Below are 22,725 nucleotides of genomic sequence, written 5' to 3'. Positions count from 1 at the left end.
GGGTAAACATATATTTCAGAGAGCATTATTCCAACTGAAACAATCAAACCGGACTTCAAAAAATGAACAGAGACTTAAAACAACAAAAGCAACCAACGGCATCTATTTTAACATTGCAAATTTCTTAGATATTACAGATGTCACCCAACAGTGCGTGCATTTGCTTCCCATATGTGAACAAAACTGAGGCATCACCAGATAAATTTGAATGGAATGTTAATCTTCACTTTAAATTTTTTTTCTTTTCCTAGCTGACGACACAATTTTAGTATTATCATAACGGAGCTTCTGGCTGGAAAAAATTAAATTAATGGATGGATAAAAAAAGCTTAGAAACTTAAAAAAAATAAACAACTTTCAAATATCTATACTTGATGGTGTCAAGAGCCAAGATGAATGTATTTCAATTGCAACTTCCAAACTAAACTCACAAATTACTACCATTATGCTAAGTGTTAGCTACCCCACTGTGCAGTTTTGCTTTGTGAATTTTTACCTTCCTCTATGAACACTTTTAGCCACTGATCGCACAGCCTTTCAATGTTTTCTGCCTTTTCCTTTAAATAAACTGGCTCTGGCTCCTTCCATCTGGTTCCCCTTCCGTCAGCAACCCTGCACCTGTTCACACCTCCTCTCCTGTTGGATTCCACTGAACATTTCCTCCTCTGCCAGGGCTATTCTGGCACTCGCAACCTTTCTGTCATTCAATCCATCTGTCAGAAGTGAACTTTGTTTACCGCAAGCTTCTGCTTTCTTCTTCAAGAAGCAAAGCCCCTCAAGGTCATTGTCAAATGAACTGTCGGTATGGATTTAAATCCTCTACCGCTAACCAGCAGAAGATGAAGTTCTGCTGTGTAATGTACTTGTGAAAATTACTTTTGGGTTCGGGAAGACAATAATTTGGAGTCAAAGTAGTAAGACATAGTGTTTTAATGATCATTTGTAAAACCAGACAGCTGATATGTATTCCCTTCATGTGTGTCTGCACTTCTTATTATATCAAGTATGAACTATATGTATAAGAAGCAAAATAAAAGTTTTAAAGTGAAATCAAAATATCATAAACAAGTTTACACTATGTAAAAATTGCTTCATACTATATAGCATTAACTTGAGGAATAAATATTTTCACTAATGAATTAGCCAAGGGAAAGAGTATTCCAATTAAGAAATTTTACACTGAAATGTTTAAAATGTACAAATATGTACCATTTCAATTATAAGCTATATATTAACACACAGCTCCACTACTGCTTTGAAAACCTTAACCCATGATATTCAAATCAATTCATGTATGTTTTAAATTCCATCATTTAAAAAATAAACAATTCTGCTTAAATAATACTCAGATATATGTTGCCGAACAAACACACCGTCTATCTAAAGAAATGCAGTTGTATCAATAGGCCAGTTTTGTGAAAGAAATAAACTCATAGGAATTAGGTGAAAATGACACTCTCAATTAAATTTACTCTGTGTCATCTATAGCTATCAAGTACTTACCCTACCTTCATAAATTGAACATGAAATTACTTTATGTTGAATTATTCAACACTATTTTAGACAACTATATTATTTAGGAAAAAGGCAAAGCAATGACTCGACTATAAGAAAAAGAAGATCACTTTTTAGGAGAAAATATATTTTAAACAAAGCACTGTTACAAATGTAAAGCTAAAAGGCACTTTGTTCACAATGTTGCTTTCATAATTTGAAGAATTACCCCAAGATTTAATCTTACTACCTGTGCTTTTATGAAGTAAAATTAATCAAGTCTGTAAACTTTTCTATATTATTTTTAGAAAAGATAATTAAATACTTTTTCACTGCCACATAATTGAAAGCAGGTTTTATTAATAAAAAGAGTCTAAAATCACGCAATTTAAAATTTGAATCTTAGGTTTGGACTGATTAAATGTAATTTATTAAAAAAGACTTTGTCAGATAAATTTTTCAGATGCGTTTTAAGAAAATTATTGTAATACTAAATATAAAAGTAAAAACAAAAACCAAAAAACGATAGCTTAAAATCCAAGTACAAAGACATACATTTTTAGCTCTAATTTCAATTTTATTACTAATCTCCAAAATACTCTATATCCTATAAATCACTCTTAGGTAATATATATAATATAATTTAATATATGGATTTTGAACACAAAATATGAATTCTAAGAGGTGCTTTCTCGTTCATCTTCCTAAAACGTAATTTCTAAATAATTCCATTTTATGTGGAAAAATATTCAAAAATAATATCTAATTTACCCAGCAATTTTGTTAACACTGTTCCGGGTATTATTTCCCTTTAGTGTAATCTGTGCTTTGACTGTAGTTTGGTTACCTGGATCCCTGCTTCTGAATAGCATGGAAAGAATACTGCTAATTTGATCACTTCTACGGTCTGATTTGCTATATAAAAGAAAGAAGTATTAGCAAAATGCTAGTTTAATAGAGGCTGCTTAAATTACCGTGAAGGAACTCTTCATTTTTAGCAAATTGCGTTTGAAAAACGCACTAGTAGGCTTGTTTTGGAAAATTTGTATAATAAGAACATAAATAAAAACCACTCAGTTTAACATCACTGATAGTCACACACAGATGCATGAATGTGCATACACACACACACACACACACACACACACACTTTTCCCCTCCATAAATACGTAAGAAAAAGAACAGGGAAATAATACTACGATTACTTTTACAAATGAGCTAATTTAAGGAATTCAAAGACTACTGTTAATGTTCATTTGCTTAATGTATAACATGCTTATTTTACCTTTTAAATAGAAAACACTAGGAAAAAGTTTTAGATAGTTTGCTACCAACACGGGAAACACAAATTTTACAGAAAAAATAAAGAGGCATTGAAGCAATGTTGCCGGGTTGCACTAGAGAACAGGAAAGCCGTTTCTAAGGGCGCTGCCAGGTAAAGACCAAGAGCTGATGTCGTTCACATTCTTTAACATCAGTTTTCCTAAAACAGCATAGGGATGTAGGATGGAAGGTAAAATATTTAAACTCCTTAATAAAGAACTGCCCTTAATTTATCTACATTCTGAATGGGACTAATAGTTCTGCTTTTCTAAGAACTGAAAATGATGAAAATACTATTATTTTCCTCTGGTTTATTGATTTTTCTGCCTATATATTCATGAAGTCTTTTAATATCAGAGGATATTCATTCTTCCACCCCCTTCCTCAATTACCTTAAGGCAAGACCTTCTTTCAGATGTGGAAATATTTGCAGGACTGCAGGACAAAGAACTGAGACATTTTCATAGAGTTGATCAAGGGGGAAAAATAGATTTGCAAGATTCTGTTAAAGAGTAAGAAGAGACTAAATGACAACTTTAAATCTGCCACAATCATTTACTAATGTGCTGCTATATCAAATAAGTCTAATTTTTTGACAGCACCAAATTAGATTTATTGCAGAAACTGCTGCATAAATAGCATATGGTTATGTTATACCACCTATTTCAAATCCTGGTAATGTTTCCCTTCCCCCTTCAAAATGAATAAATTGAGCCAAGCTACAAACCTTCTGCGAAAAAAGAAATATACTAGTTCAAAAACAGATGTAGGCGATCTGGATTTCTTTGTTAAAGTAATAGTTTTAGCATGAATGTCCCACCTCTATATTTAAAAAACCATGACTCCTTAATAAGTTATTAAATTTAGTAAGTCAGTTTTCTCTTCCATTTCTTTCAGAATGACTTAATTTGATTTTTGTTTTAAGGTTTTAGGTTCTGAATTATGCTTACATTTTGATGTTCAAATCCACAGTTACACGGGGGAAAAAAGAAGGGCAAGTGGCTCTGAATCAAGCATGGCTTAAATCAGGTTATGAGAAATTATTAAGCACAAATGCATGTATCGTATGGTTGCTTTTGGTTTTCATTTGTGAAAGACGTGGTAGAAATCATATCAAAAAGTCTTCGCTAATTTTAACTATAGCTTTGATACTGCTAACTCTTTAATGCATAAAATATATAAAGTGATCATTCCATGTGCCACACTATACACATTAGGAAGGCAGAAACGTACAAACTGCAAAAATCAAAGTTCCGTGAAAACTGGGATTGAAAACTCACACGACAATTCCGAGATGGACAATTCTTCCTTTCTCAGTCTCTACCCTGATACCCACCCCACCCCCAACTGTGATGCAATTCAACTCGATTTTTCTTTTTGAACAAAAGTTTCAGTTCTTCCTTAGATGGGAAAGACATTGCAAGGTCTTATCTCAGACCAATGGGCACACCACTGCAAACATCATGGCACTCGGCTACCCCGCAGACTCCCTCTCTGTGGTCAGTCTTCCCAGCTGCCCTATCTGTTACTGTCTGATTAGTTCTGCTAAGGAGCCCCTCCCCTGCCAGCTTTCGGTGCCATCTGTTCTACACAAGATGGCTGCTGCCCAGCAACCTAACACTGCCCTCCTACCTGGCACCCGGCTACCATCCTTACCCCAAAGTGCTAACACAGGTTCTCACTGCTGGCAGAGTCAGGATTTCATTACTACTACTTTGACAAGTGCAGGGTTGTTTGTAATTTCTCTTTTATCCTGATTTTGATTGTACAACCACCTCCCACTGATTCAGTTTGCTTCAGTTTTGTTGCTCACAGATTTTACTCTCCACATTAATCTCCCTCTGGCATGTTACTGCATCTGTTCCCTTTTTTATTATTAATTTTCAAATTCCCACCATTTTTGACAAAAAGGAGGTAATCTACACTCTGTTTCTGCCCATTTCATTTTCTTTAATTTGGAAGATAAGTATGAAAGCACGCCAAAGAAGTTAATTCTCCGTTAACAGTTTATTTTCTGGCATCCCTAAGCCTTTGTATATGAAAAACAGATAGGAATAAATGTTGACTGAATCACAACAACATAGTCGGAACCATTCCTGAATTTAATGAAAAGCAAACATATGAAACAGCATTTTTAAAGTTTATTAGTTATATGAGTTGTTTCATGCTGTCATTCTTTCTTCCACTTTTAACAGATAATTCTTTGTGGAAATTAGTCTGAGTGCAGGATCTGAGTTTGGGTACATCTATAGTTCTGACATGGGCTCTATTTTCACTGTAGCTTAATTTTATTATTCCTTAATATAATTATCATCTTTCTTCAACCCAAACATTGATGATTAATTCACTTGCGAATGATTGCGAATAAATGCCTTATTTCAGAAATAGGCTAAGAATAGAGAATTGCCATCAGTGCAACAAAGCAGAGCTTAAAAAGCCCCTAGGTTGTGGAGCTGCTTGAGTTAGATCTTGTTTAACAAACAGTTAATATCAGGAATGGCAAGATGGTTTTTCCTCTAAAGACAAAGAGGACTACTTAAGATTTAGAAAATAGGAAGTCATATATTTAAAAATATACTCTGTGTCCCTAATTTGTCAACACCACCACCTTGCAAAAAAGGACTTGAGTAATTTGATCACTGCCCTAACATTTTCTAGATTGAGCAACACATTGTGACTGATAATTAATTTTACATGAATTCATATTAATAGCATAGGAGTCCTTGAATAGATGAGCAATACCTCAGATTTACAGAAACCTGAATGAGTTTAAATGATTTTCATACTCACATATGTCCTCATAAAATCACAGTAAAGATCTGTAGGAAATAAAGTACAGTAGGAGACTTTTCCCAACAAGACAGAAGATAATCATAAACAGACCTATGCCAGGCCAGGTGAACCACACTTCAGATCTGCTATTGGAAGACCAGAAAATCTTGAACACTGCTAAAACCCACTTTTAAGGCCCCATCTTGAACACTGCCTACATCTATCTCTTGCATATATTCCAATAGTGACTTGTTACTTTATTTTATATAATTCTTTTGTGGGTACAGTTATATTTATAACTACTCCCTCAACACAGGGTGCACTCTTTTGGTAAATCCCTTGGTCAACAATAGGCTTCTTGGAGGTAGTCACACATAGGTGTCAGAGGGATAAGTTACAAAGACACTGGTACCCTCCCTGCAGGAATTCCTTTGACACTCTCCCTGTGCCCCACCCTCCCCATCGCTTGGTCAGGGCAGGGGATGCTCAGCCCTCCCACAGGTGACCTGCACTTGCTGGGAAGAGGCCACACAGACCCAAGGTGAAGCAGTCTTTGCTCAGCTGGTCATCGGCTTTACAGGCTGCTACCAAACATTTTCTGACCTCTCTTGTACCCACTCTGAGTTCCTGAGTTCAGGGAACCGTCCCCTCTGCTTGGCCAATCTAACAAAGTAGCAGCTTAATAAAAGTTTGTTTACTTGAATTGGGCCCTGGCCCTCCATGAGACATGGCCCGAAATGGGCACTGAAGAGACTGGATATATTCCAAGCCTCCTCTTGTCTCAGTATCCTTAAAATGAGCTTTGATTCCAGGATTTACCAACCAATGAATCACTCTACGATCTACTTGTGGGTATCAGGGAGACATTAAATTACAAGTGAGTAATGCTTAATATTAAGTTGATGATCTTTTATACTTCTTTTACCTTAAATTAGTATTAGAGAGCTGAGCTTTCCTGCAGAAAATTATTCAGACTTAGGGCTACTAGGATAACAATTCTGCTCTTGCTTTTTTTCTCCTGTTTTCATTGAACTTGATGTTCATTGTTTTGAATCAGGCAAGTGGTGTGGACAATGCCGTCTCAGTTTCCTCTGGGCTTCTTCAGAAAATGAATTGGCAGCCACCACCACCATGCTCCAGGCTGTGGGCCTGTGCGGCAGGGAGAAGAGTACATCCCAGCGTGGATTTTCATTGCACACACATTCGGGCTTCACAGACTGAGAGAAGCAAGCCAGGGAACGTTAAGCAGAACCTTCAGAGACACATTCCCTGGCAGCCTCTGACTCTAACCTCTCCTGCCCCGGGCCACACTGAGACCAGGGTTCTTAGCCCATCAAACAGGTGGAGCAGAGTAGGCTTGGGCAACGTGGTGTCCACCAGAGCAAAATGAAATGCCTTGTCTTTCCTGGCTCTCTGACAGCCTGTTCCCTCTGATACTGGGTGGGGGAAGGAAAAGAGGACGCAATTTAAAACAGTACCAAGGCTGTCTATTTCAAGACTTGAAGATGTTGGTTGCACATATATCCATTTAAAATTATTTTTGACACGTTCTCTGCTTAATTTATTCATGAAAGGAGTATAAGAAAAAAAATGAACTTAACTTTTAAATGGAAACTTAAGGCTAAAAATTCCTCAATAATTTGGAAAAAAAGGATACAGTTCACTATGGAATAGCAGGAATACATGTCAATGTTATACCATTCCCTTCAAATGAAGAGATACTGAAACCTTGGTCTTTTGACCTAAGCTAGCTGTCACCTGAAGAAGAGTGCAGTTCCTTCTGAATTTTTCACTAACAACAAAAACGAAAGGCACGTTTATCCAGCATTTACAGAGATCTTGTCAAACAGCCTGCTGACAAACTTGGTGCTGGTGACACAGAGATGAAAAAGGCCTGCTTCCTGGCCCATGAACTGAGAATTTACAATCCCCAAAGTATTTCTATTTAGCTTTGAATTATATTTTTATGCTTCTTTGGGAACATGAATCCAGATCACAGGTTCTAGAGTTTGATGGACCCAGTTCAAACTCTGCCTCCTCCTTCCCCCTGTGTGACTCCTTGTCTCACCCTTCCAAGACTCGGCTTCCTTGGGCTTGTTGGTCTGACTGAGAAAGCACGGTGTCTCACGCTTCTTGTGTAAAATATCCAATCTTTTACAAAGCATTAGCTTTGTAAAATGCAAAAAAAAAGAATTATTAGAAATTTTTTTTAACTTAAAGATACAAAAAAAAAAAAGAGCACACTGACCATGTACTTGGATATTGTGGCAATTTAAAATGATAAAAAACGTCTCCAAACACTCTCACCTTTGGATCTATCTTCCCACAGAGTAGTAACCTACAGCCCACCATGGACCACACTTACTATATAGCACTGTTATAGGAAAACAAGGCACAGTGCTTGGCACATGCTAAACATTCACCTATGTATGCATCCTTTATATCTCTCTTTTTATATTCTAAGAGTTCTTTAAATAAAACCACAAAGCATCCCTGTGGAGAACTGATCATGCCTCCTTGGATTTATGCTGACAATAGAGAATCTCTCCCAAACCAACATAACAGAGATGTACTCCTCTTTCTCTTTCCACTTCCAAACATCGCTTAGCCAAAGGAAAAAGCGGGATTGTTAAAAAGACAATAGAAGGGACATCTGTTGTTTTATTTACTCAGGATCCTGACAACCTTCCCCTAGTAAGAACACCTCCCCTTGCTTAGTACAACTCTCTTCCCTTACTCTTGAGGTTCCGCCAAGGCTGCCAGCCACAGCACCCAAAAGGGTGTGTGTGCACATGAGTCAGCTTTGAAATTTGAACTGAAGGTTCTGAATTGGAAGTGGAGGAGCCAGGACGTCACATTCTTACAGTTTGAAATCAAGATTGATTTATGTTTAGCTCAGATGGAAGTCTGTGGCTCCATGCTGTGGAAGAACCTGAAAGAATGAGCCAACATTCAGACAGGAGTCGAGCCCTGCGATTGACAGAAAATAACTGCACAATGGTACCGCCTGGAGTCCCTGGTCCAAGAAACCCCAAGGCCCCAGTCGCACCTGGGTTTTACATGGTCTGGTTATCAAACTGATAATTCCCCCTTTTGGGATTTCTATTACCTCAACCAAAGAGTCCTGACTCATACTGGTAATCTGAGAGGTCAAACCACTAAGAATGCACTTACCAATAGTTATTAGGTGGAAGCTAAAGGCTCTGGAATGGAAAGCCTTAATCACCTCTCCCCAAGTAAAGCATCCATCATAATCAGATAACCTGGTGACTTCTCTCTTATACTCTTTCTCACTTTCAAAAAGATACAAACACTATAGCTCAAGGTGCTATCTCTTGAGGTCATAAGGTCAAATTGTCCCATCTAGATCACAATAGTAGGTCATAGCATAATACCTATTTTATGGACCTCCCTTAGATTCCTGATCTGAGAAGTGCTTTGAAGTACATATCATTAAAAATGTTATTTATGTAAAAGGAGAAATACACATTTTAAAGGTAGCCCTGCTGATATAAGCTGGAGACTAATATGTAATATCATAAAGTAATCTGCCCACATGTATGTAAGTGGTAGTCTTGTGAGAGGGATTTAAATTCTATAGCTTTTTAAAGATGTTGGGACATGTCAAAAACAAATATGTGAAGGAATTTCCACTTTTTAATAAAAGTCTCTCTTTCCTCTTGGGTTAAAAAGGAGTGAAGTAAAGGAGAATGATAGTTGTATTACAATGTGTTAAATGACTAAGGCAAATGATGAGCCAAAGGACACTGTTTCTTAGGAAAAGCACAGCCAAGACTACAGTTTACTGACAGGTGTTTTTTTGTTTGTTTGTTTTTTCCGGTACGCGGGCCTCCCGTTGTGGCCTCTCCCATTACGGAGCACAGGCTCCGGATGCGCAGGCTCCAGATGCGCAGGCTCAGCGGCCATGGCTCACGGGCCCAGCCACTCCGCGGCATGTGGGATACTCCCGGGCCGGGGCACAAACCTGTGTCCCCTGCATCGGCAGGCGGACTCTCAAACACTGCGCCACCAGGGAAGCCCAACTGACAGGTATTTATATCAGTGTATAAGGGAGCAGCTAACACTAGTCTCTATTATAAATTTACGTTACAGATTTTCTTGGTTGTCTTTTAGAAACAATCGCATTAATCCATTTTCCTACTAATTCACATAGAACTACAGCCTGATGGATAACTGTATAGGCTTTGCCAGCAAATTGCTGGGTTTCAAATACATACCAGCTGTGTGACCTTAGATGAATCATTTTGCTTCGCAGTGCCTAGTTGCATCAACTGTAAAACAAGGAAATAACAGTCTGCATCTTACAGGGCTATTGGGAGGGATAAATGAAAAGCACTTAGCTCAGTTCCCAGAGCACAGTAGAGGTTCAGTAAATGATGGCCCCTTGCCTTTAGCTCCCAACTCTATTATTATTTTTTTAAAAGCTACTTAATGTGCCATGGTACCAGGCAAATCCTAAGATGAATATATTCTTAACCTCAGAGACTGATACTTGAATGTACTTAACTTACTCTCATGTATGCATGTATACCTCCCAAATGCCATTTTTCCCTCTGGAATTTCCCATGAAACTTCCTTCATTTCCATTTTCCTATATCCAAATGCTACCAAGGATCGCTAAGAAATTACCTGTCCCTCTGTCGCTGTAATACTTTATCTGGAAACTCCCTTCTGGATCTTATCATTTATCTTACCAACTCTTTTTGTATTTTTTTCTTCCCCACTAGCCTCTAAGCTTCTGAAGGGCAGCATATGAAGCTATTTTATATTTACATCTTCCATCATTCCTAGCACAGTGTCTTGTAACAGGAAATGTTCCATGCAGAGTGAGCAAATACATGAACAGATATCTTTAAATGTACTTCGAAGTTTGTTATTGAAAAGCAAGAAATTGTTTGACTACTACTAGCAAAGACATAACTGGGAAGGGAGTAGCCTTGCTTTTGTTTTCATGTATACTGGGCTATGTATGCTTAATGATCACGTTTATTAGGCACTGGTTTCAAACACTGTCAGAGGGGCCATCTTTTAATTACAGAGACCTCTAGTTTAAAATCTTGTGTGTGTGTGTGTGTGTGTGTGTGTGTGTGTGTATGTGTGTGTGTATGTCTGAGGTTTTCAAGTGAGCATATTTAGGGGAGAGGCATACTACACTTTACCAACCCTACTTGAATTGTTAGAATGGTTATCATTTGATTTGGCTATGCTTAAACATGTATGTGCATACTAAGTTAAATGTGAAAAAAATAATTACAAAATCATAATATAGTATAATATGTACAAGAAAAATTCCCAACAAAAATTTTCGATCTTATCTCCATGTCCTATTTTTTACCCTGATATACCTGATAATACATATATATGTATATATTTATTTATATATCAATACTGGGCTTTGAACAAATAGTTGTAAACTTGCAATATATTAACCATTCCTATAATAATGACTTATTGAGCTCCAACTCTTTGCAAAGGGCTGAGGTAGGTGCTCTGAAAAATATAATATTAAGGAGGCCTCTCCTCCCACTTGAGGAATAATGCATTATAAAAGAGAAGACTAGCAGGTACATAAAAACTTCAGAGTATGAATTTATTTTTTTCAGATTTTAATTTTTCCTGTTTTGAGGAATTTGTTCAGTAGTAGGAAGTGCCTTTAGCTCTAAGTAGGAAGGATGATTCAGAGGGAAACGTGCTCCCTCTGGTATGGGTCATCAGGGAGGACTACAGTGGAAAAATCAGGATTTCAGAGAGACCTGGAAAAGAAGGTAAGATTACAATAGGGCTAGAGAAGCTCAAAGGGGTATTCCGGGTGTAGAGTACAGTAAAAGGGGAGAAAAGTCCAAAAGTTGAAGGAGGGCTGCATCTGCTTAAATCACATGTTGGAAATCAGCATGTGAGAGGATGAAACTGGTAGCAATGAAATAAAACCAGAAGGTTGGGAGCCTGTCAGGCAACCTTAAATGCTGAGGTCTGGACCTTCTACAATAGCATGGCACCAAGGAAGGTTTTGAGAGCAGGTAACAGAGTCAAGACAGTGCTTATGGATATCCACTTAGCAGTGGTTGGCACAAGAGATTGGAAGGATGTTAGGAGAGTACTTTCATAACCCTTATAAGAAGCTGGCAGAGCCTAAATTATGATGAATGTAAATGGTGAGTAGGAAGGACATTTCTATGAAATCTCTTTGAGTTTCAAACTAAGGAAACATTTTAAACACAGGATACTCCAAGCAATTTAAGTACCTAATGTCCAGAAACAGGAATTTAATAATGCATTGCCTTAAATCATTGTTAGAATCATTGACTATCAGAGCTGGAAGGAAACTTGATGATCTAGTCTAACCTAATTTTATAGGTAAGTTATGTGGGTTCAAAAAATTAAGTAATTTGTCAAAAGTTGCAAAGGTAGTGAATGCCTGTGAGAAGATACTATAACTCAGTTTCCTTAACCCTAGGATACCTACCAACCGCCCCCCCCTTAGTAAAGTGTGTGGTTTTAATTGTTACTTCACCAAAAGCATACTTTGAATCACTCTTTATTCTTTTCTTATACACTGAAGGTCCCATTTCAGTCTCTTTAGCCATTCTTCCACAGTACTTGAAAACATGGTCCTCTCTACATGCTTTCACCCACTCCTTTGGCTATAATATCTTTATATAAAAGTATCCAGATCTAAACCTCTAGTCCTGATCTTTCTCCTCATGCTGGATCTACACTGGACATCTCCATCGGAGTTCCGAAATAAAACATATTCTTTCCTCTGCTACTCCTTTTACATTCCCTAGTTGAATTGATGGATCATCCAGTTAATACAGGCTAGAAACTTTGGAATCACCTTTAATTCTAGCCTCTCTCATCACTACCTTAAATGCCTCTTGAAGATACTATTTCCTTTCCATTTTACTGGCTTAGTCACAGTTGAGGAGTACTACTGTACTTATATTCTAATTGGAGTCTCTGCCAATCATCTCTTCCACAACCAATATGTTTTCACAGTGCCTTTCAATTACCTTCTTTAAATACACATTGGATCCTATCATAGTTCAAGCTCTCTTGACTTCTTATTTGAGTTAAACAGCCTCGCAACTGAGGAACCGTAAACGTTTTCTATAAAGGGCCAGATAATAAATATTTTAGGCTTTGAGGACCATACTCAATTCTGCCATAGCAGTGCTATACATAATACATAAAGGATAATCATGGCTATGTCCAATACAATTTTACTTATGCATGTATAATTTTTATGTGTCATAAAACATTGTTTTTCTTTTTTCCCCCCAACCCTTTAAAAATATAGAAAGCATTGATAGCTCATGGACCATAAAAAAACAGATGATGTGCCAGATTTGGCCTATGGGCTGTAGCTGCCACCTCTGTCCTAACTGGCCTTCTTGTCTCCTACAACAACTCTCCAAGTTCACTCTCCACACAGCTGTCTGAGTCAGGATCCCAACCCAAAAAGTTGGTCATGTCGGCAGCCCCGATTAAAGTACATCAAGAGTAACTCCAGAATATGGCCCACAAGACCCTCCTCTGGTTCCTCTCCCCTTTCCAGGTTTATCTCTTGCCAAACACCTAATGTGACTGCAGAGTTTATATTCCCTCCCATCTTTATGTCTTTGCATATATTGTTCCCTCTACCTGGGGTATTCACCCCACCTTTCTCCACTTTGAGGACTCCTATTCATGAACTCAGAAAGCTTTCCCTATCACCTTCAGCTGCAATGTAGAATGAGCCAGTTCTCCTTTATATGTGCTCCTGTGGCAATCTTCACTTCTCTAATTACACTGTTATCACACTTTACTATAATTGCATATATAGATCTGGCTCCTTAGTAGAGTGTGAACAACCTAAGGGTAGGAACTGAATTTTTTTTTTCTCTCTATGTCCAGGGCCATCCAATGTACTTAAAAGATAGTAGGTGCTCAATAAATACTTGTTAAATAAGTGAATGTTATATTTACTAATTGGGTCCTTCAATAAATGAATTTCTATTTTCCATTTTTAAGTCCAATTAGACAATAAAGGGAAATTCCAAAAAAGTTACAGGTTATTTTTCTTTCAGATTGGCCTATGGATTTCTACCCCAGTTTTAATTATCTTTGCCCTAGAAGATTTGAATCCTTATTTTATTATTACTTTATATCATCTTTTTCATATTTAATTTTAAACTTTGTTTAGAATATGCCACTCAAAATATTTAAATTAAGACTAAATGAAGCACTACCTGTGTGGGATTTATTTATTTCAGCTGGTTTACACTGAAAAGGAAAGACGTGAAGTTTCCCAGTCACACACTTGAGTATATGAATCAATAAAGAATGGTGAGGGGAAGAAAACTGTAAAAAACCCCAAATTATATATCAGAAATATTTAGCCCAACAACCAAGTCACATTTTCAGGGCAAAAGAGAGATATACACAGTCCCTTCCATTTTTACTTGTCATCTTTAAATTTATGAATGTGGATTTTATAAAACATCAATATAGACTAAGTATAAAATGCTTACAAAAGAGTACTACATTTAGAAAATAGGTAATTAAGTTTTATTTTCTATAAGACTAAGTTAAATTTTGGTAGACTTGTTGTAAATGAAGCTCAATAGAAAAACCTTTCTATGGAATCATGCAAAACCGTTTTTCTTAAGAACAAAGGAATTAGTTACCACCAGTCCATTTTCAGCAGTTGCTGCATCTTAATATGCTTTACTTGCAAGAAATGGATCTTGTCAGACAGTACAAATTGATACTGCACAGGAAAGCTCTCTATGGACTTTGACTTCAGAAATTAACTCTCTGAATAAGAGAGAATGGCAAAGGGGACAAAAGCAGCATTAATATTTATTTATTGAAGCTCAGCCACACTGAGACATTAAAAGCTGTCCTATTTCTGTGGGTTAGTGGTACTTAGCACACAAATGGTTGGTTCTCAATAGGAGTCTGACAGAGAAGAAGAACGATTAACTATCATGATCAAGCTAAATTCCAAAACTTCTAAGATTAAATAACCACAGGAACTATGTTAACATTACATTCTCAGTTCTACAATGACAATACTCTAAATGGGCATTAAAAGAATGGTTACTATTCTATAATATTAAGCAATTTTTTCTCATAAAAGTGTTTCATCTCTTAGGATTTTTCCAGATATCACACATGTATAAATGATTTGTTTTCTTTCTTTCATTTTTTCCTTTCTCTCTTTCTCCTTCTTTCTTCTCTTTTTCTTTCATTGTTTAAAAAGGAAGTTGGCAAACCATTTGGAGTATTATCATAACAAAATGTTTTTAACCAAATTTGATTTTAACAGAACTAGAGGCATCTTAACACTAACCCAAAACTTTGGGAGGTTCACCAACCTCTAGAATATTTTTTTTCTCCAAATGCAGGCTGTTCAAGTGGTGCTTTTCTCCATCTGTTATCTACCGTGCTCAGAATTACATTGTCATATTTAATGTAAAAGGGATCAGTCCCCTTTCATAGTTTAAATTCAACATATTACTATGATTAGAAGACTAGTGTTTTTCTAATTTATGAATAAACTAAATTTTATAAACTTACATGTGTATTTAGACAAAGTTCTCTCTAAAAACTGAAAAACTCTAAGAATTGAACAAACCCAAAGCCTTGATCTGAAAATTGAAAAACTGTACTAAAACTCAAAGGGAAAAGAAACCCATTTATATGGTAATGTGACTTACCTACAATTTCAGTTTAAATTTTTCTCTGTGTATATTTATGTATGTGTGTGTGTGTTCTCAATACAGCAAATTGTCCAATGTTTACTACCAAAAATGTCTTACTGTAATTTAGGGCTGAGCTACATGTTTACTAAAGTTTTATGACAATGATGATCATGTCACAATATCTCATGATGGAAGCAATGTAATCTGAAATCACGATAGTGTAAGCATGGTTATAGTAATGGTTTAAACATGAACAGTGCTAATCAATTTCATCTCTAAATTTTACACCTCCTTAGGACTCAGGTTGCTTATTTTGTATCAGTTCCATCTCAGTTTGCATCTTAGAATGTCTTTTACTTTGTCTCTTTCACCACTGACAGTATCTGATTATTTTCCTAAATATACTCCTCAGATACTTCAGTTCAACATTTTTATTAGACACAGAATTGACAGGAGAGGCAGGTAGTGGTAGCAGAAATATGTCATTTTGCTTATATTGATAGAGAATCACCTAAATATTTGAGCATTGTAGATGAGAGGTTTTGTAATATATCAGTAATTCCCTGCCACACTTATCATTCACATGTCTGGGTGGTGTTTTGCTTAACACATCTCCACTTTTCTTAATATGCCTAAAAACTGTGTGTGAATTGAATGACTAAGACTTAACTCTAACAACTGTTTGGAAGCCTGTGGCAAAAATCAGAGGAATGAAATTGGTGCTGTGGTGCATAATGGGATTAGGCAGTACCTGGTGAGGTGCAGTTGGTGCTCAGATTTGCCCAGCAGTTCTGTCAGTTTCAGGCACTCCTCTCTGGCCTGGCTTGCCTTCTGCTGCCCCTGTTCCAAGCGCTGCTTGCTTTCACTCAGTTCTAAACTCAATTTCTCTATTTCCTTAGGTAGAGAGAAGAGGGAAGAAGCATCCTATAAAATATATGCACTTGAAATTCAAAATTATCTCATTTTTCTTTTTTGCCATGAATTTTAATGTGATGAAAAATTATTAGAAAATTTAGGCTAGCTTCCATTTTATGACAAAGGGCATTAACACAGCCCAAACTGCACATTAGTAAGGATTTTTCAGATCGTAAGATTCAGTCTAATTTTAAAAATGAAATGATTAAATGAGAATAGTCAAAATGGATCATCTGCACTTTGAGTCTAAGGCTCAGTCCCTTTGAAAAATAATACGAACTTAAAAAGTCACTATTTTTAAAACACAACATTTCTGTTTGTGAGATTGGATCAGACATGTGCAGTGATTTACATCAAATATGAGACTTTTTTTTTAAAAGATACATTTATGGTTTCATTTGGATGTTTTAAAAACCAAATTAGATCGTAAAATAATTTAAGATATCTTTAAGAAAAATGTGAGGTGTAAAAGAAGGCATCATTATGATGCACAATATTATTTGGAAAAAAATAGTTTAGGAAAAAAATAAAGCATGAGAACCTTCAAGCGTTTTGAATGTATGACATTTCTGAGCTAAAATAATATTGCATTATAATTGCATTTTAAAAAGGCAACAAAAGCACTCTAAGATTAATAAACATCTAAAATATATGAAAATTTATGATAGTTTATTCTTTGGTCTCAGTATGAAATTATCCTTTTTTTACTGAAACTCAAATATTTCAAAGCAAAAATATGTTACATAGAACATAGTTTAAATAATTTATACATTAAAGTACAAATATTTGTTTATTATGGAACATCCATAATTTTTAAAAAAGAAAATAGAAGAGATAAATATTCAGACTACTAAAACAAGAAAAACAAAAAAGGGGAAAGTAAAGGGTTGAAACATTTTCAAATTCAGCAGAAAGCAAGAAGCAATTTTAATACACAAAAATGCAATCCACTCTTGGAAAACAAAACAATGTCTAAGTAGAGTTTTAAACTTGGTATTTAAGTACATTCTAATTTCCTCATGTCATTACTCAATATTCTGAACAATCTACAACTATATTTAATATATCAGGCAGGATAAACTAAATAATTTATTTTTCTACATTTATTACCCTACAAATATTCAGTTTATCCCCATCAAAACTGTACATTACCAACAATATAATAAAACAACTTACTATAAGTTATTTATTTTTTAAAAAACCTAAGTAATAATGAGTATATTGCTTTCATTCAGAGTAGATTTTCTATATCTTTCAGATTAGGATACTAAGTGAAACTGATTTGTTTAAAATATTTTTAACCATTAAAGTTACATCAATATATTGCCATTCATAACTAAACATAATTAAAGAGATGGAAAAATATAACAGAAAAGTCTCCTAAGTTTTATCTAACATTTATGAAATTAACAAAAAAGGAAAGAAATATAGAATTGGAATTATACATTAATTTTAAAATTTCAAAAATTCATTCATTAATTTTTTTACATAGTGCTATATGCAAGAATCTATACTAAATATTATGGTGGACTCAGAGAGTTTCCATCTCTACACTCAGGACTTAACAATTCAGTTGAGTAAATGAGACATAAACACACAAAAAGACTATCAAAATACAAAGCATATAAAAAACAACAAGTGAGATTTAGAGAAAATCTGTGCTTCAGTAGGCCAGATTAGGGATACACTAGCATGGGCAAGAAAAGTGGGAAAGAAGGTAAGGCCACAAAAACTCATGGAATGATAGATTAGACCAATTATGAAACATCTTGAATTCTAGATTTATAAAGCTGTATTTTTCTTATAGAGAATGAGGAAAAAATGGTTTAAACAGGTATGCAATATGAGAGCAGAGCTTCAAAAAACTGGATCAATGTGTATGATCATTAAGATAGTAGAGATTGGCAGTAGGGAGACCACAAAAAGACAGGTGCAATACTCCAAACATGAGAAGCAGAGACACTTAAAACAGAAGTATAAAGAGAACACGATTAGTATACGTAAATAAAAGGAGAGCTATCAGGAGACAACAAAGAATTTTGAATTGAGAGGATACAAAAAAATGACAGAAATAGAAACTGTATAAAATTCCAAACTTTCTTCAAAAGAAAAGGTGCAAGGACTTCCCTGGTGGTGCAGTGGTTAGGAGTCTGCCTGCAAATGTAGTGGACACAGGTTCGAGCCCTGGTCCGGGGGGATCACCACATGTCGCGGAGCAACTAAGCCCGTGCGCCACAACTCCTGAGCCTGTGCTCTAGAGCCCATAAGCCACAATTACTGAGCCTGCGTGCCACAACTACTGAAGCCAGAGCATCTAGAGCCTGTGCTCCGCAACAAGAGAAGCCACTGCAATGAGAAGCCCGCACACTACAAGTTGTAGCCCCCGCTCTCTGCAATTAGAGAAAGCCCACGCACAGCAACGAAGATCCAATGCAGCCAAAAATAAAATAAATTTAATTAATTAAAATAAAAAAGAAAATGTGCAACAATTTTTAAAAGTACTTTCCAACAACAACAACGTATGTAACCTTACATTGGTAATTAGGTTTTAAGTATAAAGCAGCTGCTTTCTTAATCTCATGTAATAAAAAGTCAGAGGCCAAACTGAAAGTCAGTCAAACATAGAGATAAAGAACATGGGCCCAAGCAAGAGTCAACACAAATCAGGGTTTCAGACACAGCTCTGGCACTTTCCAGCTCTGTGACCTTGGACAAGTGACACAACTCTTACCAGTTTCTTCAGTCTAAAATGGAAGTGATAACTCTAGCAAGCTCCTAAAACTACTGTGAAGATAAAATGAGATGATGAGTACTTAGCAGAGTGCCTAGCATATAATAAGAGCTGAAAAAAAGACAGCTAGTATCATTACTACTGATTTTTCTCTGTCTTTCAAGAAGAGCAAAAATATAAGTAGAAGAAAAAGACCTGCCTAAGGATATATAGTTATCACTGAGGACTAAAGAGTTCTTGATTTAGTTCAATAAAATTTCCGGATAAAGTCCTATTTTGGAGAAAACTGAATAAAACTTTATTATAATTTCAAAATGCAAAAAGCATTTTTGCTAGCAACATGGAAAATTACTGCCTGCTTCTGATTATCTGTGCCAGAGAAACAGCTTATTGGTGCAGATAATCAAAGTCAACAAATAATCTAACCAGCTGGACCAGGGCTCAACACTTACTCCCTGAGTCAGGAAAATCTGCCATGGCATCTAACTCCAACAGTTAGAAGAGGAATCTCTTGCCAGAAATGCCATACTCCCACTGGCAGGGTAACCCTTTGCCTCACCCAACTAGGTCAAGGCTGCTTCCTTGGCTGTATGTAGTGGCTCAGGGATTAAAGACCGACAACAGTCGTAGGCCAGTTGTACACTATTCTCAAAGTACACTATTAACCTGCAATGTACAATGCAGTTTGATATGGCCATCTTTTGGCTAACCAGGCAAAGACGAGTCCAGATAGCTTTACACTGTACCAAAAGATACACTTCAAGTCATGAATGTAACCACAGGAATAACTAAAAGTAGAAACTGTTAAAAGTGGCTACCTCAGGAGAATAGTACCAACGATGGGATATGGAGAAAGGGAGACTCATTACTGTTCATTTATAATCTGTAATGTACCAAATTTTCTTATTAATCATGGTAAACTTTATTATAATTATTTATTAGATTTTCTTATCAAAGTAATATGCCTAATTTAAGTCAGATAGTACACCTATCTCCAAGCCTGATCCTCAATGGTACACAGTATCCACCCCTGATATTTATCTTCATACTTTTAAGTAACAGACTTATAATGCTATCCCTTGATTTTGCTACATTAGACATCATCTACTGACTTCCTATATTTAAAAAGGTAGTGATTTAGCTCTCTTATACCACCCAATATACCTACCTCATCCTCCCATATAACAATTTTGGTTAAATCATTAGTCAGTAGTTCATTCACATTATAATTATTCACTACTGAGACAAGCATTATTCTGCTTAAATTAATTTTCTTGTAAAAGATTTTATTATTTATGTAGAATTAATTGCTTGCTTTTTAATAGTTATTTTTCTAGGTAAGTAACATTTTTACCCAAATGTTCAAACAGGTCACTCAAATACCCATCAATAAAATTTTTTCAAATAATGAAACATATCAGATAAATCATCAGTTCTCTTAAATTATTTTCCTAGATATATCCTTCTTGGTGACTTATGTCTGGCCTGGTTGATCTGTCTTGGGTTAAGCCTTACCCATGCTCCTATTAGAGTTTCCTATTTTCTGGGTTTTAAGTCATCCTGTTTTACAGTTTACTCCCTTTTTTGGTTGAAGTACATTCTCCAGGTAGCTTTCACAAGAAAGGTTACATGAATAATACGTTTTCAAAAGGTATCTGTATGCCTGAAAATGCTGTTATTCTATGCATGCACTTGATAATCTGGCTAGGTATGAATATCTATGCTGAAATTAATTTTCATTCAGGATTTTTAAGGGATTACTCCACTGTCTTCAAGATTGTAATATTACAATTTAAAAGCCCTATGCCATTCTGATTACTAATACTTGGTCTATGATTTGCTTTTTTGTTTCTGAAAGCTTTTATAATAATTTTTTTCCCTGGAATTTTGAAATTTTACAATGTTAGACTTTGGGATGGGCCTTTTTTCATGCATTGTGCTGGGTTTTCAGTAGGCCCTTTTCAATTTGGAGGTTTGTTTTCTTTAGTTTGAAGAAATTTTCCTGTACTATTATTTTAAAATATTTTGATGCTATATATTTTAATAATTCCTCTTCCTGGAACTCCTGGACATTGGTTTTTGGCTCTGTTGAATTGATCATCTAATCTTCCTATATATTTTCTCTATTTGTTTTCTGATTCTAACTTCTGAGATAGTCCCTTGACTTCATGTTCCAAAAATTCTATTGAATTTAAGGAAAAAATTTTAGCACAGTTTTCATTTCCATGAGCTATTTCTTTTTTTCATTGTTTTTATATAGCATGCTATTTTTACCTTATTAATATAATATTGTATGTCTCCATTAAAATATTAAAGTATTTTAAATGTTCCCCTCTGCTAATATTGCCTTTTTTGCTATTTATGTGTTTTAGACACTCTATTATATGAGGCTTTCTTCAAATACCTAGTGATACTTGGCTGTCTTTTCATATTTGAGAATGAAGTACTTAAGAAAAGTTTGGATGAAATGATTTTGGGGTAATGTAATACTTTACATTATTCTTCAGCAAATATTCACTTCTATCATCCTTCCAATGGGATTGGAATATGCTATCTCTCCCCAGTGACTCTGGGCTTAGCCATGTGATTTCACTTGGCCAATGGAATTTTCATGTCTATAATGAAAGCAGAAGTCATAAATATGTTTATGTGGTTTGACTTTGTTTTTATATTCTGGTGATTCTCCATGAGAAAAGCATGCCCGGGATATCTGCTGCCCCTTTTGCCTGGACCACACAATAAATACATGTGGATCACAACCAAACCCAAACGATAGCTAAGACAACCCACAACCCACAACCTGAAGCAGAGCCACCCAGTCAAATGCAGCACAACAGATCAATCATACTCCAGATGACCTGAAGATTGATGAACATGAGCATAAATGATTTCTATTGTAAGCCTTGAGTTTCTTCAATATAAAATAATTGACAAACCACTCTAAAGGAACAAGGAGTGCTACAACTGTATATCACCTTATAATTTATTTCATTTTTGAAATAACTGCATGAAGCATATAGGGCAGGTATCCTTGTTTATACAAATAAGAAACTGAGGGTCAAAAACATTGAATGATTGTCCAAAGAAGTAAATCTAAGTCTTGAACCAGATGTACTGACATTGCTCCTCCATACCATACCATAAATTAGACAATAGCTTTTAATCTTTTTCTTTTTTTCTCTTTTTAACCAAGATCCATAGTAACAAATCCATGTTACATCACAATTTAGAAACATGCATGCTCTCCCACATATATGTATACATGTAACTATCATTTCATAAAACAATATTAATCCTCATTCTATGTGAAGCACTCAGACATTTCCTATTCCTTCTTATTTTATTCCACGTTTAAAAAAAAAAAACTTCTGGTTTCACCCCATAAAATCGATTTCATGATCCTACAATTTTAAAAGTAGGGAAGGAGTCAAGATGGTGGAGGAGTAGGAGGATGAGGGGTTCACCTCTCCCCACAGATGCATCAAGAAGCGGAACAAGTCTCACACAGCACTGGCTGAACACTAGCAGAGGACCTCAGACACCTAAAAGGACAAGAAAGACCCCTGTGTAACTGGGTAGGACAAAAGAAAAAAGAAGAGAAAAAGAAGAGGAGAGGAAGAGGGAAAGCTCCCTGGGGGCGGGAGCTGAAGGAGAGGAGAGGTTCTTGCATCTGGGGGAGCCCCCTCACTGGCAGGGAGATCAGTTGGGACAGAAGGGGAGCATCGGGGGCTATTAGAGGAGAGACAGCAACTGGTCAGTGGCAGGCAGGACAGAGTGAGACCT

The 22,725-nt window shown here is 36.0% G+C and overlaps 1 protein-coding gene across 7 annotated transcripts in view; it reads right to left on the bottom strand.

Moving 5' to 3' along the window:
• Positions 1-22,725, bottom strand: part of SDCCAG8 (SHH signaling and ciliogenesis regulator SDCCAG8) — a 268,459-nt gene that overhangs the window by 113,253 nt on the left and 132,481 nt on the right. For 5 of the 7 annotated variants that reach the window (XR_010840016.1, XM_059079192.2, XM_067030707.1 and 2 more), the window contains one exon: positions 16,048-16,190. Coding sequence is in view for 4 of the 7 variants with exons in the window: in XM_059079192.2 (XP_058935175.2) it covers positions 16,048-16,190 (143 nt within the window). In the remaining 3 variants the exon portion in view is untranslated. Of the gene's footprint in view, positions 1-8,454; positions 8,522-9,827; positions 9,882-16,047; positions 16,191-22,725 lie in introns of those variants that run through there. The other 2 variants (XR_010840031.1, XR_010840028.1) reach the window with 2 other exon arrangements.

Source organism: Kogia breviceps, chromosome 1 (genome assembly GCF_026419965.1).
Source record: "Kogia breviceps isolate mKogBre1 chromosome 1, mKogBre1 haplotype 1, whole genome shotgun sequence".
Lineage (NCBI taxonomy): Eukaryota > Metazoa > Chordata > Mammalia > Artiodactyla > Physeteridae > Kogia > Kogia breviceps.
This window is presented reverse-complemented; position numbering and strand designations above follow the sequence as displayed.